At 51.9% G+C, this 26,595-nt stretch overlaps 1 protein-coding gene across 1 annotated transcript; it reads right to left on the bottom strand.

Moving 5' to 3' along the window:
- Positions 1-4,404: 4,404 nt before the first annotated feature.
- On the bottom strand, positions 4,405-15,339 carry LOC119093196 (solute carrier family 22 member 15). Its single transcript, XM_037216109.1, has 7 exons — positions 15,139-15,339; positions 14,276-14,497; positions 9,265-9,483; positions 8,492-8,626; positions 7,466-7,590; positions 7,030-7,175; positions 4,405-5,579 (listed from the first exon to the last, which is right to left on the bottom strand). Exons 2-7 carry the CDS (start codon positions 14,368-14,370, stop codon positions 5,358-5,360), a joined length of 942 nt encoding a protein of 313 aa, XP_037072004.1. The 5' UTR covers positions 14,371-14,497; positions 15,139-15,339; the 3' UTR covers positions 4,405-5,357.
- Between the last annotated feature and the right edge of the window lie 11,256 nt (positions 15,340-26,595).

Below are 26,595 nucleotides of genomic sequence, written 5' to 3'. Positions count from 1 at the left end.
CGTGTGTTCGATGAACTGGCTGCACGGCGTGACGGATATTTTTTATCAACGCCACGCGCCACGACCTTCGGAGGTTTCGTGTCATAGCTGATGCAATGTGCAATACCCACAATGTCCTATGTTCTACTAGGCAGCACATCACTTCCGTCGTCTCAAAATGCCTCCGTCACACACCAGTGCAACCCGGCGTGTCATGATACATAGTGCTGAGGTTCAGCGCGACAGTTCGGACGATGATCCTGATGCCGGTCATTTCCTCCTTTGACAGTGGCTGGACCTTGGGCAGGCTGGCCAGCCTGCATTTAAGCGGCTATAGGCTGGCCAACTTCAGTACATCCCCATAGACTCAATAGTTGGCATCGGGGGGGGGGGGGGGAGGCAATTTCGGTCACTGCGGGGGCACTCCCCCCCCCCCCTCCCCCAGTTAACATGTCATCCGAGGCCCTGATCCACTGCTAAAACTAACTATGGAAGACCTGAAGCATGCAGGGTAGATGGGCGTAGAGTCAGTTTGGAGACTCTAGTCCCTCTGCTCTCGGGGTACTGGTTCAATCCCAGGAGAAGCTAAAAGAAGACCGCAAGTTTAACCATATCTTGCTAGTATCTCCCGAACTCCCTAACTCCCAGCTTAGTGGAATGACCCTCCTGATGATTTCACTTTGTGTTTAGTCTGTTATGAATGTATCCACTTTTTTGGACACTTACAAGTAGTTGGTGCGGTGGACCACATACTCGCATGTGCTAAGCTCAGGCCAGGCCAAACTGAGCTGAGGTTTCAGATTCTGTTGGTGTCAAAAGGTTTTTGTGATACATTTGCCTGAAAAATACCATTCCAACATGGTAATTCTATAAAATAGTAGCTATCTACTGACTGAAACTGATGGCAGCCAGTGATAATTATGCACCAAACTTTGAGTGCCTTTATGATGTATGCATGCTGAAATTATTGTAGTAATGCTGCTGCTATGCTGGACTGGTGAAACAAGTCTTTTTGCACACCTGCCTTTTGTCAGGGTTTTGAATTTGATACTGAATATACAGTGCAAGCTTTTTAAAAGTGCTCTGTATCTGTAGCTACCAAGAAGTATTGAGCCTGTACCCCGCCTGATTCATTACAGAGACATCGGTAGACATTCGTTATGTCCAGATAAACACACATACCTTGTCTCGTGGAGTTCCCGAGTTACCGCACCTACTGGTATAACCGCCGCCTCGTTCGCTCGTTCCGCCCGCTGGCGCCTGCACGCTCCACGCCGATGGCCCAGCTGTCATGCCCTTTCACGCTGACCCCTCAAACCACCCCTCCTTGCCCACGACACAGGGTCACGCTTGTGGATGAGCTGACCGATAATCAGACCCCACGCCCTTGCCCACCGCCGCGTCCCCCGGCCCTCCGTCGAGGCGGGAGACGCTCGCCCCCCCCCCCGTCTTCAGCTGAACCCCACCCCCTGTCCCATTGCGCGTCCCCCGGCCCTCCGTCGAGGCGGGAGACGCTCGCCCCGCCCCGCCCGTCTTCAGCTGAACCCCACCCCCTGTCCCATTGCGCGTCCCCCGGCCCTCCGCCGAGGCGGGAGACGCTCGCCCCGCCCCGCCCGTCTTCAGCTGAACCCCACCCCCTGTCCCATTGCGCGTCCCCCGGCCCTCCGTCGAGGCGGGAGACGCTCGCCCCGCCCCGCCCGTCTTCAGCTGGACCCCACCCCCTGTCCCATTGCGCGTCCCCCGGCCCTCCGTCGAGGCGGGAGACGCTCGCCCCGCCCCGCCGTCTCCAGCTGAACCCCATTCCCTGTCCCACCGCGCGTCTCCCGGCCCTCCGCCGAAGCGCGAGACGCTCGCATTAAGACGGTCACGCATCTGGCAGCCACGTCCGAGTCGTCGAGGCGTCGAGGAATAAGGGGACACCCATTACAATTGCCCGTTTCCGTGGTGTGGTTCCCTGAACCAGCAATGACAACTGTAACACGCGGTTTCCTTCTTGCATGCTCTGGTAATTCGCCCCGCTGTTCCGCGCCTCTGTAACATTTGAGACCAAATCAAACTGCCGGGCACGAGATACACACTGACCCCAGCGCCACCACTGGCTCGGAACAGAACTAGCACACGGAGCGTGCAGAGATGTGCCCAGGTACACTTAACTGGGACGCATTCATCCGAACAGGTCAGCGTCTCGGATAAGCATTCCTGTACGGAAGGTTTTGCATGGACGGTTTTATGCTCAAAGCGCATACCAAGCTGGGCTTGTAGCCTGCTCCTTGATCTCACCAGCCGAAGTTATCCCGTCATGCTCATGAAAGAGCTTTCGGTATGACCTTTCCAGACATGACTGCAAAAGATTTGACGCGCCGCACAGCGATTCGGCACGGCCGCACGGGTCAGGATGGCCTCAGTCTGGCCAGCTGCCAACATATCCGGTTTTCAGTGGGCGTTTTTTAAGAGTCAGGCAAAGCCGAGGCGCGCTCCGGGGCACGCGCCCGACACCAATTCACTGTGAGTCCGGCGCATAGCAAGCCCGCGCTGCGCCACTGGTTTTTATTCCCAAATAAAAGTGGGATGCACAGAGGGGGCGCGCTGAGGCGGTTCAGCAACCCCCACGGTTTCAACAGATTTACCGTTCATAAGCTAAGTTTGTTTTCCTGCTCAATGCAGCCCAACATGTCACGAATTTCTTACGCATTAAGTGGAATAACTCCGTTTGCTGGTGCCCACAACAAGGTTTGCTGGTGTGTGTATGTGTGCCTGCAAATGCTTGACATTTGACTGTGACAAGCTTGCGGGACACTTTGGATATTGATATTGGCTCTTAATCACCAATGGCGGTCAAGAGCACATGTCCTCAGTTTCATCTCAATATTTTGGAAATTTGCATTAACACGTCAAGAAACCATTCTGCATTCTGTCAAGGTGTGGGAGAGGTCAATTGTGAGTGTAGCCATGGGATTCTGTTGGGCGCCCATGACACAGTATTTAACACGAACACGATACTTCATAGTCTGTCAGACCCACCTTATTGGGTCCTCAATCTTTGTCTGTACATCCGCGATAAGTCCTGGTTTGGTCAGCTTCTCTCTGAAACACGTGTGAGGTAAAATTGCACTGCAACTGTACCTGGAGGTGCATTTCTGGCATCAGAAAACTAGTCAGAACGGCTCAACACTTCCCCGTGGTATAGACAAGAAAGGGATAGTTAGGTATGGTAGACATCAGCAACATTGCCAGGGGTGGTAAAGCTAGATAAATTGGTGCTTTGTGGAATTTGCATTGGAATTTGCATTCCAAGGAGTTATCCAGCTTCAATAAAAGGAACTGCAAAAGTCAACATCACCTTGAATCATCTGGAAGACTCATTATGTAAGGACATAGCAAATGCTCATGAAAGAGCGTTTCCAATTTTATGCAAAAGACGACATGCATCCGCCACATTTATGGGTGCACATTTGAGTACACCATGGTGTTTTTATCCAGGCCTGGGCGGTAGCGAGCTAATAAACCAGCTGTAAGCAGTAAGCAGTTGACCCCCGCACCTGGTAATGGGAAGGTCGATGAGAGGTTTTTGTAAGGTTTTTTAAGGTTTTTTTAAGGATATAAGGTTTTTTAAGGATGTCTTTCCGGCATGTTCTGCGGTCGCGCCTGAATTTTTGCTGGCCTCCGGTGAATTGTTTGTGCATGTTTTGGTATCAAAAGCATGCCTCTAGCTTTTCAGGATTATGGGGAGCGACGGTTTTTTAGGAACACTGCGCAGCAACCCACGGCGTGCACAGGCGCGGGCGGCAGCCGACGAATCCGCCAATTACGCGCGGTGGGCCTATGCTGTTACATTAATGGAGCTATGCTTCATAGGTATGTTGCGGTGTTGAAAATTACATAGATGCGTCTTTTTAAGTTCTATGTTGTTTTGTGGCATTGGTTTGTAAAGATGGGCATGTAAAACTGAAGTAGTTCGATCTTCGGGTAAAGTTGAATCAAACTGAAATTGCTTTTGTGAAGCATTCATCTTTAACCTCACCTCATAGGGTCAATTATTGACGGCAGCGTAAAGCTTATTACCAATCGTGTAATCTCGCTGAGACCAACCCACCGTTTCCTTTCCACTACGCCCTACCCTTTGTACCTCAGAAACGGTAGGGAAACGGGGAGGGGGGAGGGGTCGCATCGACGTCGCTCCCCTTTTAAAACCGTGTAATGAAAAACAACGAACCGGGCGAGGGTCACGTTGATAGATCAACTGTGAAATGGTCCCTTTTACACATACCACAGCAAGAATGAAACAGATGTTTTCTTGGAAAGATTATCAAAAGATAAAGAATGAAAGATGCGCAAAATGTTAAACTTGCACGGCGCCCCTACTCCACTACCTCGAGACATTAACTATAAAACATATCGTATATTTTGGGAGTAACTATTAGCGTTTTAGCGCTTGCTTCGCTGCGCCAATGAAAAATGCACAAATTTTAATTATGCATCTTTTGCAGCTAGATTCATACCTCTACCTGGTCTATGGGCCTAGATATGGCGCAAAATGTGAATAACGACCGGTAACGGACAAATCCATCCTGCTGGCTAGTACACACGTCGCACGCGGCACATGCTACCTTACAATCTACACCATGTGATTGTCGACTCTCTACCAATGCATGCCATTCTCGAGTACGTCCGTGCTCTGGGTACACACATGTGGCAAAAAGACGTGTAAACTCTTCGAAAAGGGCGAAGTCCACCTTGCCAGTTCGTGTGAGGGCTATATGTGGCCCATGTAACTGAAAACGTGGTGCCACTCAATAGCCAGTTCCCTTCGGTTCTGACGTATGACACTACCGAATCCAATGGTGTACCAATGGTGCAGTACAGCTCGACAGTTTATCACAGAGAACAGCAAACAACAAATGTTCACCCAACGGACCGCCGCATCGCAATCCCGCATTCCGTTGCGCTTTCCATGTGGGGACACTTCATGCCAGTTCTGAAATGACGCTTAAGCTTGCTGAAACGCTGAGCACGTGTTAACAAGCTCCATGTTCCCCACTGCACTGAGCTTACAACCGATAAAGCGTATTAATGATTTGTTCAGGACTTAACACAAGGGCCAGATGTCATTTAAAGCTGTCTTGGGTAACGAGAAGCATAGATCACACGTGGGCCTTATCCACTGTTTCGCAAACCCGCCGCGATCATTTGCAGTCAGGAAGAAAATGCAACACTGAAGTGTTTAAGAGTTTGTCACAGACGACAGATCATAAAAATATGGACGTGGCCAACTGAGCACATTGCATGCAGCAGCGAAATGCATGCCGATGTAACGAAATTGCCAAGAGCACACCTAATCGCGATATATGTGTTGTGGCAAAAACACCTACGTTCTCTGTTCAGTCTTGATTTCGTTTCATTGCATTCCTATCGCTGTCACAATCGCCCTCCAGTTCGTCGAGCTGCAAGGCTTGATACATTTCGACGTCTTCTCCAATCATTTCCCCAACTGTCTTTGGCAGCGGCTTTCCCACCGTCTCAGGCAGCAGCAGGTCCAGCAGCGCCGACAATGTGATCAGCGCTCCAAACACGAAGAAATGAAGATCTTTCCTCACCATATTCTGCGAACGGGTAGCAAAAGTATGGTAAGAAACTAATGGCACCTTAGGGGCAAAATACGTTGATATTTTAACGATCTTTTGTACTTCAAGTGAGCACTGTGTAAAAGAACCACTCACTTCTCTTCAGACCCGTTCCGAATTAAATTTCCCGCGCATTTCGTTGATTCTGGGTCTGTACGCGAAAAGCAGCAGCTCTGAGTTGACTTTGATTCCAACTCAGGAAGTGCGACTCAAGGCTGGAATCGGTCCTAAGGAAGCCGAATGCGGTAATAACAGATGACTTGATAAACCGCTCCATGGATTACGTAAACACGTATGTTAAAAATCACACGAGAACACCATGTCGTGTGGTCCATTCGCTGCAAAGTTGAAGGCTGTCAGAACAATAATATCGTTTGTTACATCTATGTTTGAGTCCATTCATCACCGACTTTCAACCATATTTGATTTGAACAGGAATACAACTTATACTAGTTTTCGAGACAACGATGGACCCCAATTGCATTTTGCCTTTCCGAGAAAGACACCCCTGAACGTATTTTATTTGACTCGACTAAGCCATTGATATCGGCAGAAATGGAAAGTCCAGACAAGGATTCTTACAATGAAAATGAAATACAATTATTTTGCCCGTCCATGGCATCGATGACTGTACGTGTTGTACGGGCGCAAACCATAGCTCTTTAAGGGAAATAATTGTACCAATCAGCGGACGGAAATGATCAGCACGTTTGGCATTTAGTGGCGCGTCCGAGACAAACTAACGCTGTAGCGGAAAATCATGTTCCCATAGCTTGTTGACCATCGGCCATTGCTCCCATGGCAAGTTTCCTCAATTCAGACACGGACACGACCGCGTAAAAGGTGCCCTTGTCATGAGCGAGGAAGGCGTTGAGCGCAGAGGCCGAAGACACGATCGCGCTGGAAATCAATCAGTACATAAATCTTAAAAAGAGCATGATTCGATATTACCGTGATCTGTGCAAGTGCTGAGGTGTATAAGCTTCTTGGTTTTCACCTGGACGATTATGTACTTATTATGGGACCTATTCAGTGTCCGTGGTGCAAACTGTACCAGCAATTGCGCCATTGTGTGATGGGTCTCTGTGACAAGCAGGTTAGTACCAGTGAGAGGCTGATGAGGCCACTCAGGTGCTAAAGACACTCACTTCACCAATGCGACCAACTGCACAATGGCGGGACGGGATCATATGCACTTAAAAAGTGCATACGATCTGCGCAAGTGATGTGATAAGTGCAGTCACTGACATCAGCGATTAAAACACGCAGTTTTCACATAGCATCCGTATCGCAGGATGTATTAGCCGTCTTCAGCCCGATTAACGTAGCAGACGGGTAGGCCGTCCACATCAAATACTCACAGCAGATGTGCGCAGATGCGACCAGCGTGTAGTGTCGTTCGGATGCAGGTATCAGGGAAACTACTCACCAGCAGCGCTACGAAGGGATAGGCTATCCCAGCCATCCGCCCGCAGAAGTTGACGATGCCGAAGCCAGTGTTGCGAACCGATGTGGGGAAAACCTCGCCAGTGAATATGTAAGTTACGGTGAACGTGGTAGCTATGCACAGCTTCCCTGTAAACCAGGACGACTGGGATGAGCAGAATACCGATTTGTTCAGTCGCAGCTGCCGTGATGATTTCGTTTTGCCCCAGCGAACGCATGGCCGTAGAAATAAACACACTATTCTATTTAATCTCGTATGGTAGGTATACTCCATTAGCCCATACAGCCATGGCAAGACAGGTGAAACGAATCGATCAGACTGAATATCAGACCTGCCAATCAGGACAGACCAGGGGTGGACGACCTATTAGACTGAGTGTCAGACCTGCTTCTCTCAAAACACGACGGGGGTAACTGACCTATCAGACTGAGCGTCAGCCTGCCTCCCTGATCGTCAATGTAAGAGCCAGGCAGCAGCAAGATCAGGACGCAGCAGATGCCTCCGGCCAGCATCATGCCGCTGAGCGTGTACCGTCGGCCCAGTCTGCGGCAGAGACCGCAGTCAGCGCCGCTGCCATACCGCCTAGCAGATTATTCGTAGCAGGACACGAGTTTTCGCAGGTGTTCGCAGTCAGCTGTTGACAGGCTCGATCCCGGTGAGGTGTAATCGCGCAAACAGTTGGTCAGGGGCGTTCAGTGCTGAGGGACGGAATGCTCCTATTGCATGCTGTATCGCTGCCCTTCAATGCGGTCGCGACGTAGGCCAGAGTATGAAACTTATTGTGACATGAACCTCCCACGCGTCTTCAACAGTGTCTAAAGTGGGCATACATTGTAGCGGTACGCCCACAACATGTAGAATACACCTAATGGAGGATAAAAAACTCAATAAAAAACAGCGATGCGTTAAATGCATTAGCGATGAACATAAGCCAACGCACGGTTCTCAAAAGACAAACACGTGGACATCATGAACACTGCCCCTTCGAGCCTGCCCACAGAGTTTCAATCACCCTTGCTGTAAAAACGAGCAGCACAGGATACCACGACGATAGGGAATGGAAACTTCGTTGGGCAGCTAGTTGGCTACCGGGTACGGATGTGTATATGCCAGTCGAGGCAATCGGCGGCACGTTCTCAGTCTACTCTTGCAATGGTACGTCGACGTGACGCTCCAGTAAATAGCAGCTATGACTATCGGCAAAAAAAAGATAGCTCGATCCATACTACTATTTTCGAGCCTGTAGCACGGCAGCAATGTACCACGCATCACATGCAAAAACGATGAAATGCCACGAAACTTCGTTAAAAAGAATCGGGAAAACTACAACAGAACCTGGAAACTGTGCACACTGCTTAGCCCCTGCGCGCAGAACGGCCGGGAAAAAACCTAAGGTGCAAAGCCCCTGCGCAAGGGCGAAACAACGATGTTGCCCAACACTCACTTATCCAGCAGCCAGGAAATGACGATCATGGGCGGAATCTCCACCAGGCCCGAGAGGGCGAACGAGATGAATCGGTTTTGACCCATGCTGGCCGCCGCCGCCGTCAGGCCGTAGTAGGTCAGCGTGTGTACCGCCCTGGGTCACAGCAGGAGCACGGGATATTAAAGCACTGGCGGCATTCACAACGTGCGAGGCTCCATCAAAGTACATGACTACCGTATAGTTTTCGATAGTATGGTGTAGCAGTACGTGAGTACCATAACTGAGTACTGCGCGGTACCAACGGGTCACTGACAAGACCAAGTACAGTGCCGATATTAAGCGACACAGCCCTAGCGCTTGACCACCGCCCTCACATGATATTGTTCAGCGTTGGCGAAGGTATTTTTCGTTTGGTGTCCTGTTACATGCTGTGAATGCATTGCTGCGAGAACGGGAGAGCGAGGGCAGATGGAAAGTGTCATAATTCCTGCACCATTTGGCGACTTGTGACGTCATCAATCATGTTGCGCAGATAAACGTAACCCTGCATCTAACTGGCGCCTACCTTATCCTACCCCGTGACAAATGGGTGCAAAGCGCACATAGTCATACTTCACGAGCATTTCCACTCGATTATATATATATATATATATATATATATATATATATATATATATTACGCTGCGACGAACGTCACACTTCCTACTCCCTACCAATCTAAATCCTTGCTGGTTCATGCCTCTGGCATGGACGCCGCCGCCGGCGGCGTCATGGCCACCGTCGTAGCGTACCAGGTGAGGCAGAGCATCACTGTCCAGAGAGCGGAGCGCCAGTGTCGGAACAGCGAGCAGCAGTTGTCGGGCAAGCTAGCGGTCTTCTTCCTCACAGCCACCAGGGTAAAGTTGGCAGGAGGGGTCACTCCATTGGCACGCGCCACGCCCAGCATGACCTTGTGCGCTTCCTCGGTTCGACCATTGAGCATAAGCCACCGCGGGCTGGCAGGCACAAAGCTGACGGCAGAGGCGGGACCAGTCACTGCATGGGAGATGGCAGCGGGGGTGGGAGCCGATAACGCCAGAGGGAGCTGGCGGGCACCAAGCTGGCGGCAGGGGCGGAAACAATCACCAAATAGATGATGGCGGCGGGGGCGGATAAGAAGCATTCATCCCACTGTCAACCACTACTCTATTCCTGGATCTTGTTGACCCACTCTCGATGTTAGAAAAAACTACATTTCACAGTAACGGTTTGTATCGCTCTTTTTGTAGACTTACAGCACTCATATTGACATGCGCCCAATCTCTGTTTGTCTGAAGGGAGTGTTCCACATTTGTATGGTATTTTGAACTGAGATAGCTATTCATCTCAAAGTGGGCATACATCTCAAAGTGGACAACGTACACGTGCAAAATCGGCGGACCACCTAGCCACCGTGGAGAAATGAGAAGCGGGACAGTTACCGCACGCAGACTGAGCAAATGTTGCGGAATTTTCTCCACATTTTGGCCTTCATTGAGAAATTTTACGACCGCCCTCCAGACAACCTTGGACGTGTCATCCATAGCCGACAGACCATTACAATTGAGACGCTACATTTGAGCCTGCTTTAGCACCAGGGAAAATGAAACGCTAGTTTGCGACTAGAAGCACAGGCTTCCGCCTTGTGATAAGAAGCATTCACCACACTGTCAACCTCTACTCTATTCCTGGAGCTTGTTGACCCATCCTCGGTGTCAGAAAAAGATACATTTCATCGTAACGGTTTATATCGCTCTTTTTGTCCACTTACATCGTTCATATTGGCAAGCGCGTAATGTATGTTCGTCTGAAGGGGAGTGTTCCACATTTGTATGGTATTTTGAAATGAGATAGCTATTTTGAAGATCACTCACTGATCCCTTATATGCTTGCTTTTACATGCTCAGCTATTGCGCTTTTCTCAAGTTATTCGAATCCCAATCTTATTTCCGCCATAACCAGCACCAATGCCCAAATTGCTGTATGATATAATTCCTGTAGAAATTTCTGTAGTATATAGCACAGAAGGTGATTCGCGTTCGAAAGTTGGATTGACCGCACTGCACGTTGAACGTGAAGGTGATTCGCGTTCGAAAGTTGGATTGACCGCACTGCACGTTGATGATCACCTGAAGTCCGTTGGTGCCGGAAATCATGCTGACATACGCCAAACACGAATAATTAAACTGAAATACTTGAATCGGCTTTAAGAACTGCGTGGTCAATGAGGTCGCAGTGTTCACGTGACGTTTCTATGGCGTCATGCATGCCTGGATGACCTTACCATAGTCTGCACGAGAAAGCCTGCACAAATTTGTGGATGTCAAGGTCAGAATACAGAGTGCTCAGTCTAAAAAAGGGTTGGGCTGTGAACTGCAGTGAATGATCTTCGAAATGGCTATCTCAGTTCAAAATCCCATACAAATGTGGAGTAACCCCTTAAAGCATATCGCCATAACCGAGTACGCAAATGCAAGCAAACAGTATAAGATCATAGGAAAGATGCAAGAAATGAATGAGAAATACCCAAAATACACGCATATAACGATATTTGGGCTCTGCGAACACCCACCGAAAGCACGACACCTCTAGGCAAGTCCAAGTACTACAAAAAATCCGCTCGTCCGCTACAGTGGCAGCTTTGCACGGCCGCTTCGGCAGCCACTGTATGCTATACAAACGGTCCATGCCGCAGTCAAACGACGATGTTTGGAGAAAGATATTTACTACATGGTGAAATTTTGCTATCCAGAGCAGCCTTTTACACTTAAATGTGAGTTTTCCACATTCATGTGTGTTTTTTATAGCTGAAATGACCGTCTTGAAGAGCTTCTGGTACTGCTCACGATACCGCCCTTCTTAGATCTGTCTTGCCTAGTTTCTGAGCTACAGCCCACAAATATGGGGAAATATTGGGGACAGTTTTCAAACGTCACCTTGGCATTCATGACGTCACAATAACGTCATTCAAAGCCTGCCATTCCAAAAGCCACGCGGTGACCAAAGCCAAGAAACATGTAATTGTCGAGGCGTTCATATCTAGCGCTCGTGAGTGCGATTTCCACATAAAAGGGTCGTGAATTGTCTCTCAATCAATGTTGCAGCCCCCTGTCATCCCTGTGTATCGCCATATATAGGTTCATTTTTGCTACGTGCCGAATGCGTGGCGCGGAAGAGACCAAATCATTTCACCAACCTTGACTCGCGTCGCTGCGTGTTGTTTACTTTTGCGCATTTTACGTTGTTGATGTTTTGTGGGGATTGGGGCAGTGCTTGTTGTATTTAGTTGTAATGTGTTCAGAGCTTTTGTGTAGTATGCACGAAAGCTAAAGAAGTGTGCTGCGCAAGATGCTGCTTGTGTGTACGGTAGCCGTATGTAAACCTGTTGGTAATGTTAAAGGCGCAGGTTTTTCTATTTTAATGATTCCATGTAAGGTGGCATTGGGCGGCCAGGGTGTACTTTCCTACCTAACGTCAGAAAAAATCATTGTACACCATTCGTCGTGTTTAAGGCAGGACATATCGTAAATATTCACAAAACAGGTAGATTCATGCTCTTACCTTCAAATATTTTTTTTTCTAATTACGATGGCGAGCTCCCGATCGCTGCACACACACACAACAGCCGCGACACCGGCACCATCACTGCGCGCGGTCACAACATTACTGCGCATCAAGCAGCATCAAGAACCATAAAAATGTACCCGGCCAAGGTAACAATAATTCATGAAATTTGATCATCGACGCCAACGGGACGATGGGTTGCAGGGGGATTGGGTGGGGAATGTAAAGCAAAATGAGAACATGGCTAAATAAAAGTTCACTATACGACACCTATACATGACATGGAACATGGACGCCACTGGGACGCTGGGTTGAAGGGGACCATTCGTCGTGTTTAAGGCAGGACATGTCGTAAATATTCACAAAACAGGTAGATTCATGCTCTTACCTTCAAATTTGTTCTAATTACGATGGCGAGCTCCCGATCGCTGCACACACACACACAACAGCCGCGACACCGGCACCATCACTGCGCGCGGTCACAACATTACTGCGCATCAAGCAGCATCAAGAACCATAAAAATGTACCCGGCCAAGGTAACAATAATTCATGAAATTTGATCATCGACAATTAATCTCCCGAGCCTGCCCATAGCTATTGAATGCCTTTTAAAGGTCAGAGAAGGTTTTGACAAACAGCAGGTTTTGATCTCTTTAGGAACTAACATGACCCGATGACAGATTAAAAGTGATTTTATTGGATTCCTGTGGGAGAGGCCATCCGGAGACATGCATGACGTGACTAGCCTACTACGTGTCATGTTGACCTCATATGACCTCATCTTGGCATCTTACCTACATTTTGAGCATGTACTGACCAGACAAAATTGTAGGTGATGTTTAAGCTGCATAACGCGAGCAAACTGGATGTGAAAGTATTTTGAATCATGTGTCGCATAAGTGCACCAAATTATCATGCCAACCTATGGGATGACCTTGACCTGACCCCACTGTGGAATCAATATGTTCGTAACACAGCATCCTCACTTAGCCAAAGGGCATATACTTTTTGAAGAAATGAAATGCCCCAATTGACCCTGCATGGGATAGTTTTTAGTGCTCATGTCGAATTTATTGACAGCAGGAACCGCATTATACATCTTCCATTGGCTTCTTTCAGGTCAGAACAGGTCGTTGGCCTAAGATGACCCGGGTTGACATTTTGTTTTAGGAACATACTGCCAAACGTAATCTTTGTCGCTTATTCAAATGCAAAACTCAAAGCAGTCTTGTACAATTTTAGTCACCATGGCCTTGAGGAGGTCAAACAAGGTCACTGACGTCAAATGGGCTTGTGACCTTTTGCTTGGAAACAGTTGCCTAGGTTTTGGGGGCACTTCAGAGACCAACCTGGACTTTAACATTATTTGACCTTGTTTGACCTGAAGGTCATGATCTAGGAACCTCAAACTTTGATATCAATGAGTTCACGTGCAGGTCAACACACCTTGTACATTTTGTGTTTCTAGCTTTCTTGGTTGCTGAGATCTCAGGGTGGGTCAAATTGACCCCTCACCCGAGCGAATGGTACCTAGCCGGCCACCTGGGCGAGTGTTAATAGACCTTGGAGCTCATATTATGGCCTGTTCGGACAAGCAATAGTCTTGTTATGATTTAACCAAAAATATTTAACGGCTTCCAGCCTTAGAACCTTTTCAAAAAGCCAAGCAAACTGCGGTAGGCGTGCATCCGCCATTGACCATTACGTGCCAAGTACACTTGTGACGTCATCAGTCGAAACGGCGGAAATTGGCCGGACGGTTATACCTTCTGTTCTAGGGCCTTGTCAATGTTGTGCAATGCGCGAGGACATAAACAATGACGCATTGAGAAGCATATTTACTAAACAGAACATTGTGCTTTCCAGAGCAGTCTCCCACTTAAAAAGTATATCAATAATAATAAATGAGCTGGTTTCATCCTATCTTATGCCTGTTTCAAAATATTCAAATGTGAAGCATTTTCTTTAAAAGCAGATCAATTGTTAGGAGTGAGTTCGTTTCACCGTATATTATATTTGCCTCCATATGTTTTGGGGCATCTACATTTGCTTCTCAAGTCCAAAATACGATTAATAAGACTGCAAGCTTACTTTCCAACTAATTTCATCTTGAACATGGTGTTTTGTAGGGTCATCCGGTACATTCCTGTAAATCTGTGTAGAACTCCACAAGAGCCACATAATCGCGGGTTCCTCCACCGTACCCCACCCCGACTCACAGCCATATCACGAACACGGAGAGGCTGGCCAAGGCGGCCGAGGCGATCACCAGGGGGCGCCACGTGGTGGTGACGTATGCGCCGAGTGCCAGCATCTGGATACCGATGGAGAAGAAGGTAGAGCCAAAGAGGCCAACGCGACTCCGGTGTTGCGGCCCCACCAGCTCCGAGGACAGGGTGAAGCACACCAGGCCGCCCACCTGCAGGACGCCGGCCAGGAACCTGCCAAGGGGTCGAACGCGTCAGAGGTCGGCGCCAGGCATCCTCAAAGGTCAGAGAGAGGGGAAGCGAGGGGTTACGCGGGTCAGGGGAGCAGAACATACGCATAGGGCCGAGAAACCTGTCGCTGAGGTCCGAGGGGCAATGCCTGGCATCACATTGCCTCACATGGCTCATCCCCTCCCCTCCCCCTCTCCTCTTCTCTTCTCTTCTCTTCTCTCCTCTCCTCTCCTCTCCTCCCCTCTCCTCTCCTCTCCTCCCTCTCCTCTCCTCTCCTCTCCTCTCCTCTCCCTCTCCTCTCCTCTCCTCTCCTCTCCTCTCCTCTCCTCTCCTCTCCCTGCTATGCTCTCCTCTCCTCTCCTCCCCTTCCCGTTCCTCCCCTCTCCTCTCCTCCCTTCCCTTCTCTCCCCTCCCCTCCCGTCCCCTCCCCTCCCCTCCCCTCCCCTCCCCTCCCATCCCATCCCATCCCTCCCCCATCCCATCCCTCCCATCCCCTTTCCTCCTCTCCTCTCCTCTCCTCTCCTCTCCTCTCCTCTCCTCTCCTCTCCTCTCCTCTCCTCTCCTCTCCTCTCCTCTCCCTCCCTCCCCTCCCCTCCCTCCCCTCCCCTCCCCTCCCCTCCCGACCCGAGAGCGGGTCGTCGCACCTCAGCACGGCGAACGTGGCGTAGTTGGGGACGACGACCAAGGCGGCCACCACAGGGCCTGCAGACCAAATGTGAGCAGCACGACCCGGCGCCGGCCGAACATGTCCGCCAGGGGGCTGACCAGAGGAGCGCCAATCGTCATGCCAGCCATGAAGAGCGACTGCAGCAGGTGTAAGTCCGTTGTCCGCTCGCAGACCAGTGACCACTGCATGAGTAGGGGGGGGGGGGGGGGTCAGCTCTCACTGACCGATCCAGGAGGGGGGCACACCACCGACCACCGTCGGCCGGCGTCAGTTCTCACGAGCTGATCCAAGGGGGAGGGACAGACCAGCGACCACCACCGGTCCGGTCGGGCTTAACTCTCACCAGCCCAAGGGGGGATTGCGAGCGGGGAAAAGGTGAATCGACCGAAGGCGGTGAACAGGAAGTTCTTGAGGATCACGTTTGTAGGCGGTGGGCTCGGTGTTCAAAGCTTGTCCGCTCAATTGTACCGCATGTCGAGGTGCTACTACAGGAGTTGCGGTGGAGTCAGGTATCGTTGCAGGGATCGGAGATGTGGCATGGAGCAGGATTTGAGCGGTGGGTACCAGGCACCCTCGCAGGAATGAGAAATGGAACAGGATGTGCTGTAAGGAGAAAAAATGTGGTCAGATATCGCTGTAGGAATTACTGCAGTGTAACGCGATTACTGAGTTAAAATGAGACCGCGTATTTCGAATGCAGTGAATGTGAAAGTGTGAAGGAGCGTTTGTTCGTCGGGCCGGACACCAAACCACACCAAAGACGCCATAGACACTACAGACACCACCAGACACAGATCCCACAGACGTCCCCAGACACAGGCCCCACTATGTTAGGTCAAATACTCCGTTTGGAGAAGTTGGGTCAGGCCAGATATCCCTACCGCAATGGTAAGGATGGTCACGTCAGTGACCTGATGTTCTATGAGATGCCAGTGCCAGGGACACACATCTCAGATAAAATGTCGAGGCAACTTTCAGCGAGAGGTAAGCTCAAAGTCCTGCTGTGTGCCTGGGCCGTTTGCTCATTAACCGGAAAGTTTTTTTAAAAGTCAAACACAAGCGTGTTTGGAACAGTTTTCATCATTTGGATGACAAATTGCAAACAACGATAGCTGTAAGTCGACTGATAAAAATGTAATACCAAAACTCAAGTTTCTACAGATTCGCTGGGATTTATTTTTTACAGGATGGATCTCAGGAAGCAACGCCTACGCTAAGCAGTGCTTGTAAGCCCTGATCCCACCATCCGATCCCTAAATTTCAGGGCACCGGCAGAAACTATCCGACAAACCTAAATGTACTACAATGCTCGGCAAGGGTGACGTCACCAGTGCCGTTGTTCCAGTCCGCGGGCCATCTCAGTCGAGCGCAAACATAGAGCGTCTACAACAATTCGAACCCACCCCGCGCGGGCAGTAGGATCTCAATGCAGACGCCCCAATCAAGTTAGCTACCGGAACAGAAGCAGCTGCGTGCACATAGCAAAACGATAATTACATACAAGCTCCCGCACGATGCATGCTGTGCTTTTGAGTTTAATTGAACTCTAGTGCATGCCGCCGCCAACAGGCCGCACCTGTGCCTTCATGTCGAAGGTCAGGTGTCCTACGTCACCAGCACTCTGTCACTGACCTCAGTAACCACGCTGGTGTACTCGGAACGGAACACGATGTCGTCGCAGAACGCTGTTGTGTCGTTGAAGCAGGCGTTCACGAGTATATCTGTCCCGTTCGGCCCCTGTCGGTGGCACTCAAAGTTCGGCGTGTACCCTGCGACACGGAGAAAGGAGTTTGCATCACATCAGTTGATCCCCTGGCCCTGCTGCAGTCTGCGGTTTTTCCGACGCGTTCTTGTTTACCCGGCTATCTGACGGGAGGTCCAGTTTGGAAGCCTGCCACGGACAGTCCGAATAGCCGAAGCTGCTGCAAGTTGTTTACGCCTGGAGAACCTGCATCACGGCAGCGCCGCTTGCACTGCTCTCTGATGTCATTTTGAGCAAACGTCAAGAACACTGCAGACATCAAACTCGTGTCAAACGACATCAAAGCATTCAGTCGAATATTCAACAAAAGCAATTATTACCCGAGAGCTACGCCGTCAGCCTAACCTCTTCAACAATTGCATCAATTCTATGTGAGCGGGCTGAGTTCGCGGCCACCGTGAGGCTGCTTGCCGCGCAAACCCGCCCATCGGACCAGCTGGTCTGCTATTGAAACAGCAGCACGCCGCCAATAAATCAGGTAGCATGGCGGTACACGCAGCGCGCGCGGCTCCATCACGCGGTCATTCGTGGTGAGATAATTTTGTATGAAAGCACGATCTTGCCACGATCTTGAGCTTGTTAGAGCTCGAACTTGTAACGCTTTCTCCCATCGGCTCCCTCGTCGAGTGCGTTACCAGTCTTAAAGGGAGTGTTCCACATTTGTGTGGGGTTTTGAGCTTAAGCAGCCATTTTGACAGCAGCCATCTTTTTGGTGCACTTCACGGCTAGCTACACGTACGCGAAAATGGGAAGAGCATCCAGGGAGAGTATTTTACGGTAACTAGCATTCATGACGTCATAATGACGCCATTCACATCCTGCCATTCCATAGGCCATGCGGCGATCACGGTCGAGAAAAAAACATAATGGCGGAATCGTTCAATTCTAGCCGCCTGCGACTGGCCCCCAATCGATGTTGTGCAAGGCACAATGACGCAATCAAACAACGACGTGTCAAGGAGCGTATTTATTAAACGGAGAAATGGTGTTGTCTAAGCAGTCTTTTCTGCTTAAAAGGATGTCAATAGTTATAAGTGAGCTTATTTCATCATACCTGATGCTTGCTTCATTATCTTAAACGTGAAACATTTCCTTTAACCAATTACCTTTTGCCGAGGGGCCACTTACTACTTCATCCTTTCATATACGAATACTTAAGTGGCCATGCTTCTCGCGACCACGAGCGCAAAAGCACCAGAGAGGTGGGGTGCTTGCGTGACGTTTCTATGACGCCGGGTATGTTTGGGTAGTTTCCTCATAGTGGGCACGTGACAGACTTTTTTGAATCATAAAAATACTTTGGCTTCACAAGTTCATGCACATCAATCTCAGTAAGAGCATGGTTTGAAGTCTTGAAGGGGCATGGGCTGTGATCTGCAGGTGCTGATCATAAAGAGTGCTATTTCAGCTAAAAATCCAACGTAAATATGGAACAGACCCCCTTGAATGTGAATTTGGTCTCGTCTTTTAACCGGACTCACCAACAAACTCCATCAGCAGGATAATGATGGCTCCCGGTAGTGCTTGAGATATCGTGGCTAGCATGTGCTTCCACTGCTGCCGCCCGCCGCTGTCCAACACGCGGAAGGCGTCGTCCACGTCCATAGTGCCACGGTGGTGCTCGGTGCACGAACCTGTGTACGTCGGCGTCACCAGCTGTGCACGAGCGTCACCACTGTCACAACGCTCCACCACCCGGTGAAGCACCTGACCGGCTCACTGGCAGCTTCCACCAAGCTCCATCCAAATGCAGAGTAAGCAGGTTCGTGCCTACCGCGTTCAAGGTCGTCCCACGGGTACATGCGACTCCAGATCACCAGCTGCTAATCTCTGATAGCGGGCTGCGACCTCTGCAATCAGAGCGCAATCTGCAATCAGAGCGCTCAGAGCGCAATCTTGTCGCGTCGTCGGCGTCCGCTCACGAGCTCCACCCGCCCGACCACCAGTTGCGCACCGCTACACTCACCGCGCGTAACAGCGGTCACCACCCTCCGCGTCCGACTCCCGGCCGCACACTGCACGCTGCCACGTCGCCGTGCACCGCTGGCTGAGCCCCCCCCCCCCCCTCCCCGCTCGGCCGGCGGGCAGCGTGACAGGCGCGGCACGGGTCGCTGTAGCCTCTGCCCCGGCGGCCGCAGCCCTCTGCGACGGCGGCGGCCACGTGTCTCGCGCGCGCGCGTGGAGAATACTGGGCACTGCGTCGTACGAGCGTCCTCGTGCAGACCTTGAACGGACCTGCCCCGCTGGGTTCGGCCGGGCCGGTGCCGCAAGACTCGGTCGGGATTTCCCAGAGTGCGAGAATGGAACGTCTCGATTCGTTACAACGACTTGTGTCGGGATACGGGTCGTGGAGAGGGCTGCAGGCTACGCAGATGAATCCAAGTTTCAACCGTGAAGCTCTTCACGTGGAGCTCGTCGTTCATGTCCGCGAATGTTTCAGGCATCCGTTGATTGCGACATGAGGCTTATTACGAAGGTTGTTTATTTTACGCGTGAATGGTCGCTGAGAACGGGTCTTCACCGCGCATCTCTGCCGAGGATGCTTCGCGAACGCCTGTGTCAGGCCCAGTCGCGTAATTACACTCGCGCCAGAGTCACGGATCACTGACATCACGTGACACCGGCCACACTCGTCCAACCGCGAGCCGCCGTGCCCATCCGCTCACGAAGCCACATTGCGCACCTCCCTACCCAGCTGCTGGGCATCACCAGCCCACAAGACCGCCTGCAGCCGCTGGGCCGGCCGCACACACGGCTGTCCATGGCCTTCGCACTGGACGTACGTCCGTGACCTACAACACTGCATTGGCCTGCCCGGCGGTAGGGAGGGTCGGCTGCAGTGAAGGCCGGCTTCTGGTGGTGAGCGCGACCACGGCGGACGGCCAATCAACGCACCGGCGCATTTATCCACGCCATAAGCAATCTAATCGCGTGGGATTTATGGAATACATCAAGCCGTGGAATACAGAATGTAGACTGGGTGAATTTCATTCTGCTTACGGTCAGAGCGATGCGAATTTAAGTATGCACTGAATCGTTTGATACCTTGGATATCTATAGATGGCTTCTTGCGTCCCTGCGCTGCTAGACTCCGTGGGGTTTCGCAGTTGACTACGAAATCAACTGACCTTTTGATAAGGCAAGGTGAATTACATTCCTGTGAAGTTTGTGAAAAGGAATGATGGCTACACTTCAACTTTATCGCCTGAGACCAAGACGAGTGGATAGAAACGTAAATGTCGGTACAAACGATGCAACCAGTCTCGACATGCTTTATTTACGGCAAACGCAAAACACTAAGCATCGCTCAGTTAGTACTAAATAAGTACACTATGCATCGTTCGCTTAATGACCATATATGCGCCGTGCTGTTACATAGCTCATGCAACGGTTTATCTCGTCAATTCACGCCACCGAGTCGACTCAATCGGAGTCAGGCGGCATGACCTTGATCTGGAATCCTACCCGACTCAAATTTGCGTTGTGCTGCCTGGAGTCAGAGCCGAAATCGATTCCGTGACCGCGATTTGAAGTTGGAATCGATCCCACAAGGTGAGATCGATTCCAACTTCAATGTGACAACAAGTGGCGCACAAGGTTGAGGTGGCCACACCGAGCTATACATTAGAGTGTGTCATCAGTAGCAAAACCAAGTGAGACAAGGAAATTCCTTGGCGCTGGAGTCCAAAAATGCACAGAATAGCAAAATTTGTTCCCAATAACTTTTATTAGCCAAGCGCGAGCCAATCGAAATATCGTCGCACACCGACGCTCGGTGTTGCAGTTACCAATGCTGACCGCTGTCGGCCGCCGCAGGTAACACCAAGCCGTGGGCGGCAAGGCAACTTCGCCTCTGGAAACGATGCTACTGAACGCGTCTCAAAGCGATACGTGCGAAAATGTGCCATTCTAAGGTCCAATATGAGGTTCAGACATTGGTAACTTGATGGCTTTATGTTGGAAACCTTATGTGTTGTGAAGTATGAACTTGTACGAGCACGTTTGTTAATACTGCTTTTTGACTTTCACTTCTCTAAGACGGCCCATGCGCTGTAAACAAAACCATTCATAGCATATGACTCAGAATGGTGCCTGGTACCTGGTGTACAACCTCAAACAAACACCAATGTCTGCAGTTTGCACCACGGGCGTGGAGAGGGATTAGGATAACCGAACACACATCTGGCTCCTGACTGAGCCTGCGTATTCGATGCACTGGCTGAAACAGCAGCTACTGAGAGACCGGCAACCCGTAACGCGTGTTGGCGGACGTCGCACAAGAGCAAAAGTACCGTCACAACCGTGCTGCTCTATTGCCGAAGCTCCAGCCCCAGCCGCAGATGTTCTCGGCAGTGCGGCGCTGGCCCCACTCTGCTCTGCGGCGCGTGCCCGGACACTGTTGCACTAGCCCCTGCCAGGCTGGTTGACCTGCGGCAGTGCCGTCTCCGTTCTGCGGGCTGCGCGTCTTAAACGTTCCTGCCGTCGTGCTACTGAACCAGAAGGCAGAGACACAGTATGCACTGCTTGTAGGAGCGCCGAGTGCTGGCCCAGCAGTGCGCTGCTTGGTTTCTCCTCTCGAAAGACTGTCCTGCATCTGCGCAGCGGGCGGACACAATGATGCGGCGGCGGCGGCTGCCGTATTGGAGCCTGCTGCCACGACCACCGGCAGCAGACACATTTAAGGGGGCTCTGATGGAAGCACAATAGTCACGAAATTGCTTAAAAGTGAAACAAAGCATGTTGTATTCATTCATGCATTTGCAATTTGCAATTGGGCCAAGTTTGGCATTAAGATAAATATGAATTTGACGGATTGTAAAGTAGCTTCAAGTTGAAACGGGAGTATAGCACCTCCGAGGATGTGATCAGTTAATAATTACCAGCCTACCTTCATAACAGATCCTCCTTGGACTTGACGGTGGGGAGAATATGTCGGTGCTTGAGCTCGGCCGTGATGAGGCCATGCCGCGCCTCTTGTCTCATCGCCGCCGAACATGCCTCGGTGACGGTGCGCACGGCCCTCTCCACCGGCTGGGTATGAACCGGATAAGGCGGGATGGGCAATGGAGCGTGCACTATGCTTCGCAACTCGCCGTCGCCGTCGTAGGAGTGGGGGTTGCGTGACCGGTTCGCGCCAGATCAGCTTCGTGTAGCTCACGGTCTCAAAGTTGATCGTTGGGATGGCGAAGATCCTGGGCCCCTCGGTTTGCTGCTCACGCGCAGCGCTGATGATTTGAACCGCTTGTCCGCTGACCACACGGTCTTCGTCCGCCACCATGGCCAGCAGCAGCTGTTCCGGATGGGCCCAGTATCCGTTGCACTGGATGACTGGCTGCACCGTGGTCCGTGTGCGCTGCGGCAGCTCGCGGAGCAGCGTGATGCTTCGGAACAGGTTGTGTGAGCCCACGTCACAGCTGCTGTTCTGTCGAATAGAGAACCACATCGGCACATAGTGGCCAACCACGTACTGGACGAGGTCCTTGAGAGCCCTGCTGGGAGTCTCGGTGGAGATGTAAGCTCGGAGCAGGCGAGCGGCCAGTGTCAACCATCTGAAAACAAAATAACAAGAACAGTTAAAACAATTCGTCCCGAACTGAGCACTAGGTCACACGAAAATTATTTCAATTTCAACGCAACGGCAACACTTATCAGCAAATATACTCGTAAGCATGGACCAACGAGTAAATGACACGACATACTCACCACCAGCGTCACCAGAATGATAGCCAGAAGATGATCCACGATGGGACGGAATGGCCCCTCATCCCTTGGCCGGAAACGATAGTGTACCCCTGGCGTTCTACTCAAGAGGCACGTTGCCCAGAAGGGAATAAGGGGTCTCATTATTGTTGAGTAGATTTTTGTAGACATTTTGTAGGAGCACGCGGGCGGTTCTCCCGAACGTTCAGATATCCCTCCAGAGGACAGAGAGAGCTGGCCTGGGAAATAAAGGGGTGGAAGTGTGTGTTCAGTGAGTTTTCCTAACATTTTTTTGGTGCCGAAACCCGGGAAGTGGTGAACTGAAGTTTAAGCATTTGTTACTTTACTGAGTTGTTCTGAGTGCCTCTGTCAAGATGAGTGTAAGCCCGGATGCTTTCAAGAAGCGAACAGCAGCCAGAGGCTGGCTGACCAGGTCAGTGAGGAAACTGGAGGGAATTCTGGAACATAAACAACCAGACCAAGATGCCCTTCAGGCCGCTTAAACTTGACTGCGAGAAGAGGCTTCAGATTCTGGATGAGGCCCAGTCTGAGGTGGAGCTATGCTTCGAGACAGAGGAAGAGATACTTAATGATATAGAGGGTGCAGCCGACCTGAGAGACGAGGTGGTGTCGGTTCTGGAGGAGGCTGGTGGAGCCCTGGTGCGGGACAGTAGGGCTAGCTCAGCGGGCTCACTGAGCGGGGAGGGGCATCTGAGGCTTCCAAAGTTGGAGCTCCCTAGATTCAGTGGGGACGTCCTCAAGTGGCAGTCCTTTTGGGAGAGCTTTGAGGTGTCCGTCAGTGATTCGGAGCTGCCTGATGTGACCAAGTTTGCTTATCTTCGGTCGGTGCTGGAAAAGGAGGCACAGGACTGTGTGGCGGGTCTTTCCCTGACTGTTGCCAACTATGTCAGTTCATGTGACCTCCTCAAGAACAGGTTTGGGAGGAAGGAAGTGATAACCTATTCCCACATCCAGCAGCTTTTTTCGCTTCCAAAGGCCAGATCCAGTAGCCATCAGTCCCTGAGAGAGCTGCAGGACCGCCTACTAACCCACATTCGCAGCCTGGAGTCACTTGGTGTGGGAGGTGACAGGCATGGCATAATCCTTGTCCCTCTTATCCTGTCTAAGCTGTCCCCTGACATCAGGCTGGAGTGGGCTGGTGAGGGCGCAGACAAGGAAGCGGACCTGGCGTGGCTGATGAGCTTCCTGGCGGCTGAGATGGAGCGCAGGGAGCGTTCCAGTGCCTATGACTCTGTTCAGGTACAGGGGGCTCCAGGTCAGCAGCTAGCTGCCCCAGGTGATGAAGAGCGGCACAAGGCCACAAACGGCCCTCGACAAGGGAAGAAGAGGGAGCAGCAGCAGAGGACACCAGCAGCAGCAGCTCTGCAGTCAAGAGCCAGGCCAGGGTGTGGCTTCTGTGGACAGACACACCAGCCTGAGGTGTGTCTGAAGCTAAAGCCCCTGTCAGTACCAGAGGGCAGAGATGCGATCAGGCAGGCTGGGCTGTGCTTTCGGTGCCTGAGAAGTGGACATGTGGCTCGCAGGTGGGGCAAGGTGTGTGCTGGGTGTGGAGGACGTCACAGTGCTGTGTGCTGCCTAAAACTGCTTGGTGGTAGATGCCAGAGTGTTCAGGGTGTCACAGGAGACATCAAGCAGGGAGCCCCCAGCAGTGACTCAGGCCCAGCACAGTGTCCGTCGTTATCCTGTAAGAGTGGTGGTCCTGAAAGGGGATGTACAGTGCTGCCTACTGCTTGTGTGACTTTAGTGGGTCAAGGAGGGCAGCCTGTAGAGGCTACAGTGCTGTTTGACACGGGCAGTGACGGGACCTATGTTAGTGAGAGGCTCGTGAAGCGAGCAGAGCCTGTCTGGGTAGGATCTGAAAGTGCCTCGTATGCCGCGTTTGGGGGAACTGGCTCATCAGCTGAGCACAGGGATGTGTACCGTGTTGACATCCTCGGCTCTAACATGGCCTTACCCTTGTCCTTTCCGTCAAGGCCATCAGGATCCCTGTCATTTGCACCCCTCTCCAGCGCCCTGTCTTGCCATTTGGAGTCCTTCAGTCCTTCAGCCATTTGAAGCTGGCTGATCCGCCCTCAGACAGACAGCTGACGGTGGACGTGCTGGTAGGGCTGGACTGCTATTGGGATCTTGTAAAGCAAGGTGAGATGAGGCTCGATGGGGGACCCGTGGCACAAAAAACCTCCCTGGGGTGGGTCGTCTCCGGAAAGATGAGTGCGCTGCCGACAGGTGGCTCCACCAGTCAGCTGCTCTGCCTTGGAGATATCCACGAGCAGTCTCTCTGCAGGTTGTGGTCACTCGAGAGCATCGGTGTTAGTGATCCAGAGGTGAGGGGCTCGGAGGCGATGAAGGAGTTCAGCGCCTCAGTGGTGAGGGCTGACGGCAGGCATGAGGTTGCCCTGCCGTGGAAGGCAGGCGGTGCTGGTCAGCTGACGGACAACAGACTTGCCGCTGAGGCGCGTCTGACGGGTCTGTCTCGCCGGCTGGCGAGAGACCCGGAACTGGGAACGGCCTTCTCAGAGGCGCTCCAAGGGATGGAGCAGACGGGTGTGATTGGGGAGGTTCCCAGCCACGAGCTGGATGGTCCGCACCCGAGGTTCTACCTGCCCCGTCATCCTGTCGTGAAGAAGTCCAGTGAGTCGACACGGGTGAGGCCGGTCTTCGATGCACCGGTCCCAATCGCCACCGGTCCCAATGGCGTCTCGCTCAATGATTGCCTGGAGGTGGGACCGTGCCTCATCCCGAGTCTGGTAGATGTGCTGCTGAGGTTTAGGCGTTGGCGGGTCACAGTGACAGCCGACATCAGCAAAGCCTTCCTTCAGATCAGTCTCAAAAGGGAAGACAGAGACGTCCACAGGTTTCTGTGGATCCATGACGGTCGGAAACGTGTGATGCGCTTTCGGAGGGTGACATCTGGCGTCAGCAGCAGTCCGTTCCTGTTGAACGCCACAATCCGGCATCACCTGTCCACATGTGCTCCGTCCCGCACGATAACTGAGATGACCGAGAACTTGTATGTGGGTAACCTCCTCTCAGGTGCTGATTCGGAGGAGGAGGCCAGCTCTCTATTGTCTGAGGCTCAGGTCATGATGCCTGGAGCGGTGATGACACTGATTAAGTGTAACTCCAACAGCGCGGTAGTATTTGACAGGACCCACGCAGCCGCCGGAAGCAGCGAGCGCGAGAGCGCCAAGGTTTTGGGGGTTATGTGGAACCCAGGCGGGGACACTTTCTCATTTGAGGGCCTGGCGGTTCCCGCTGACCTGCTCCGACCAAACGAGTGGTACTGAGCTGCATAGCTCGGCTGTTCGAACTGCTGGGGTTCGTGGCGCCGTTCGTGATGGTGGCGAAGAACCTGTTCCAGGAGCTGTGGCAGCTGGGGCTCGACTGGGACAATGCTCTCTCGGCAGGCCGCAGCCTGGTCTTCTCGGACTGGCTGAGCGGTGTTGGGACGCTGAAACAGCTGCGGATCCCGCGCTGCTACTAGAGCCGCGGCTGGTATCTCGGTGAGGACGTGTCACTGCACGCCTTCGATGACGCGTCTCCAAAGGGGTACGGAGCGGCGGTGTATCTCTGTACCGCCCAGCCGGACGGCTCCGGTGAGGTCCCGTTGGTGTTGGCTAAGGCACGGCTCGCCCCGCTGAAGCGGGTCACGCTGCCGCGGCTCGAGCTTCTGGGGAGCCTGCTGGTGGTGCGCCTGGCCGCACTCGTGCGGCAGGCTCTGCGGCTTCCCGAGGACACGGTGAATGGGTGCTGGACCGACTCGATGATCGCGCTGGGATGGATCCGTGGTGAGCCTCAGCGGTGGAAGCAATTTGTCGCTAACCGAGTGACAGAGATACAGAGTTTCACGGCTCCGCCAGACTGGTCGCACGGTCCAGGTGAGGAGAACCCGTACATTTTCGTACACCCGTTGACCACAACTTTTAACTGCTAGGCCGACGCTGCGATGCC

Source organism: Pollicipes pollicipes, unplaced genomic scaffold, assembly GCF_011947565.3.
Source record: "Pollicipes pollicipes isolate AB1234 unplaced genomic scaffold, Ppol_2.1 Scaffold_4002;HRSCAF=4701_pilon_pilon_pilon, whole genome shotgun sequence".
Classification (NCBI taxonomy): domain Eukaryota; kingdom Metazoa; phylum Arthropoda; class Thecostraca; order Pollicipedomorpha; family Pollicipedidae; genus Pollicipes; species Pollicipes pollicipes.
This window is presented reverse-complemented; position numbering and strand designations above follow the sequence as displayed.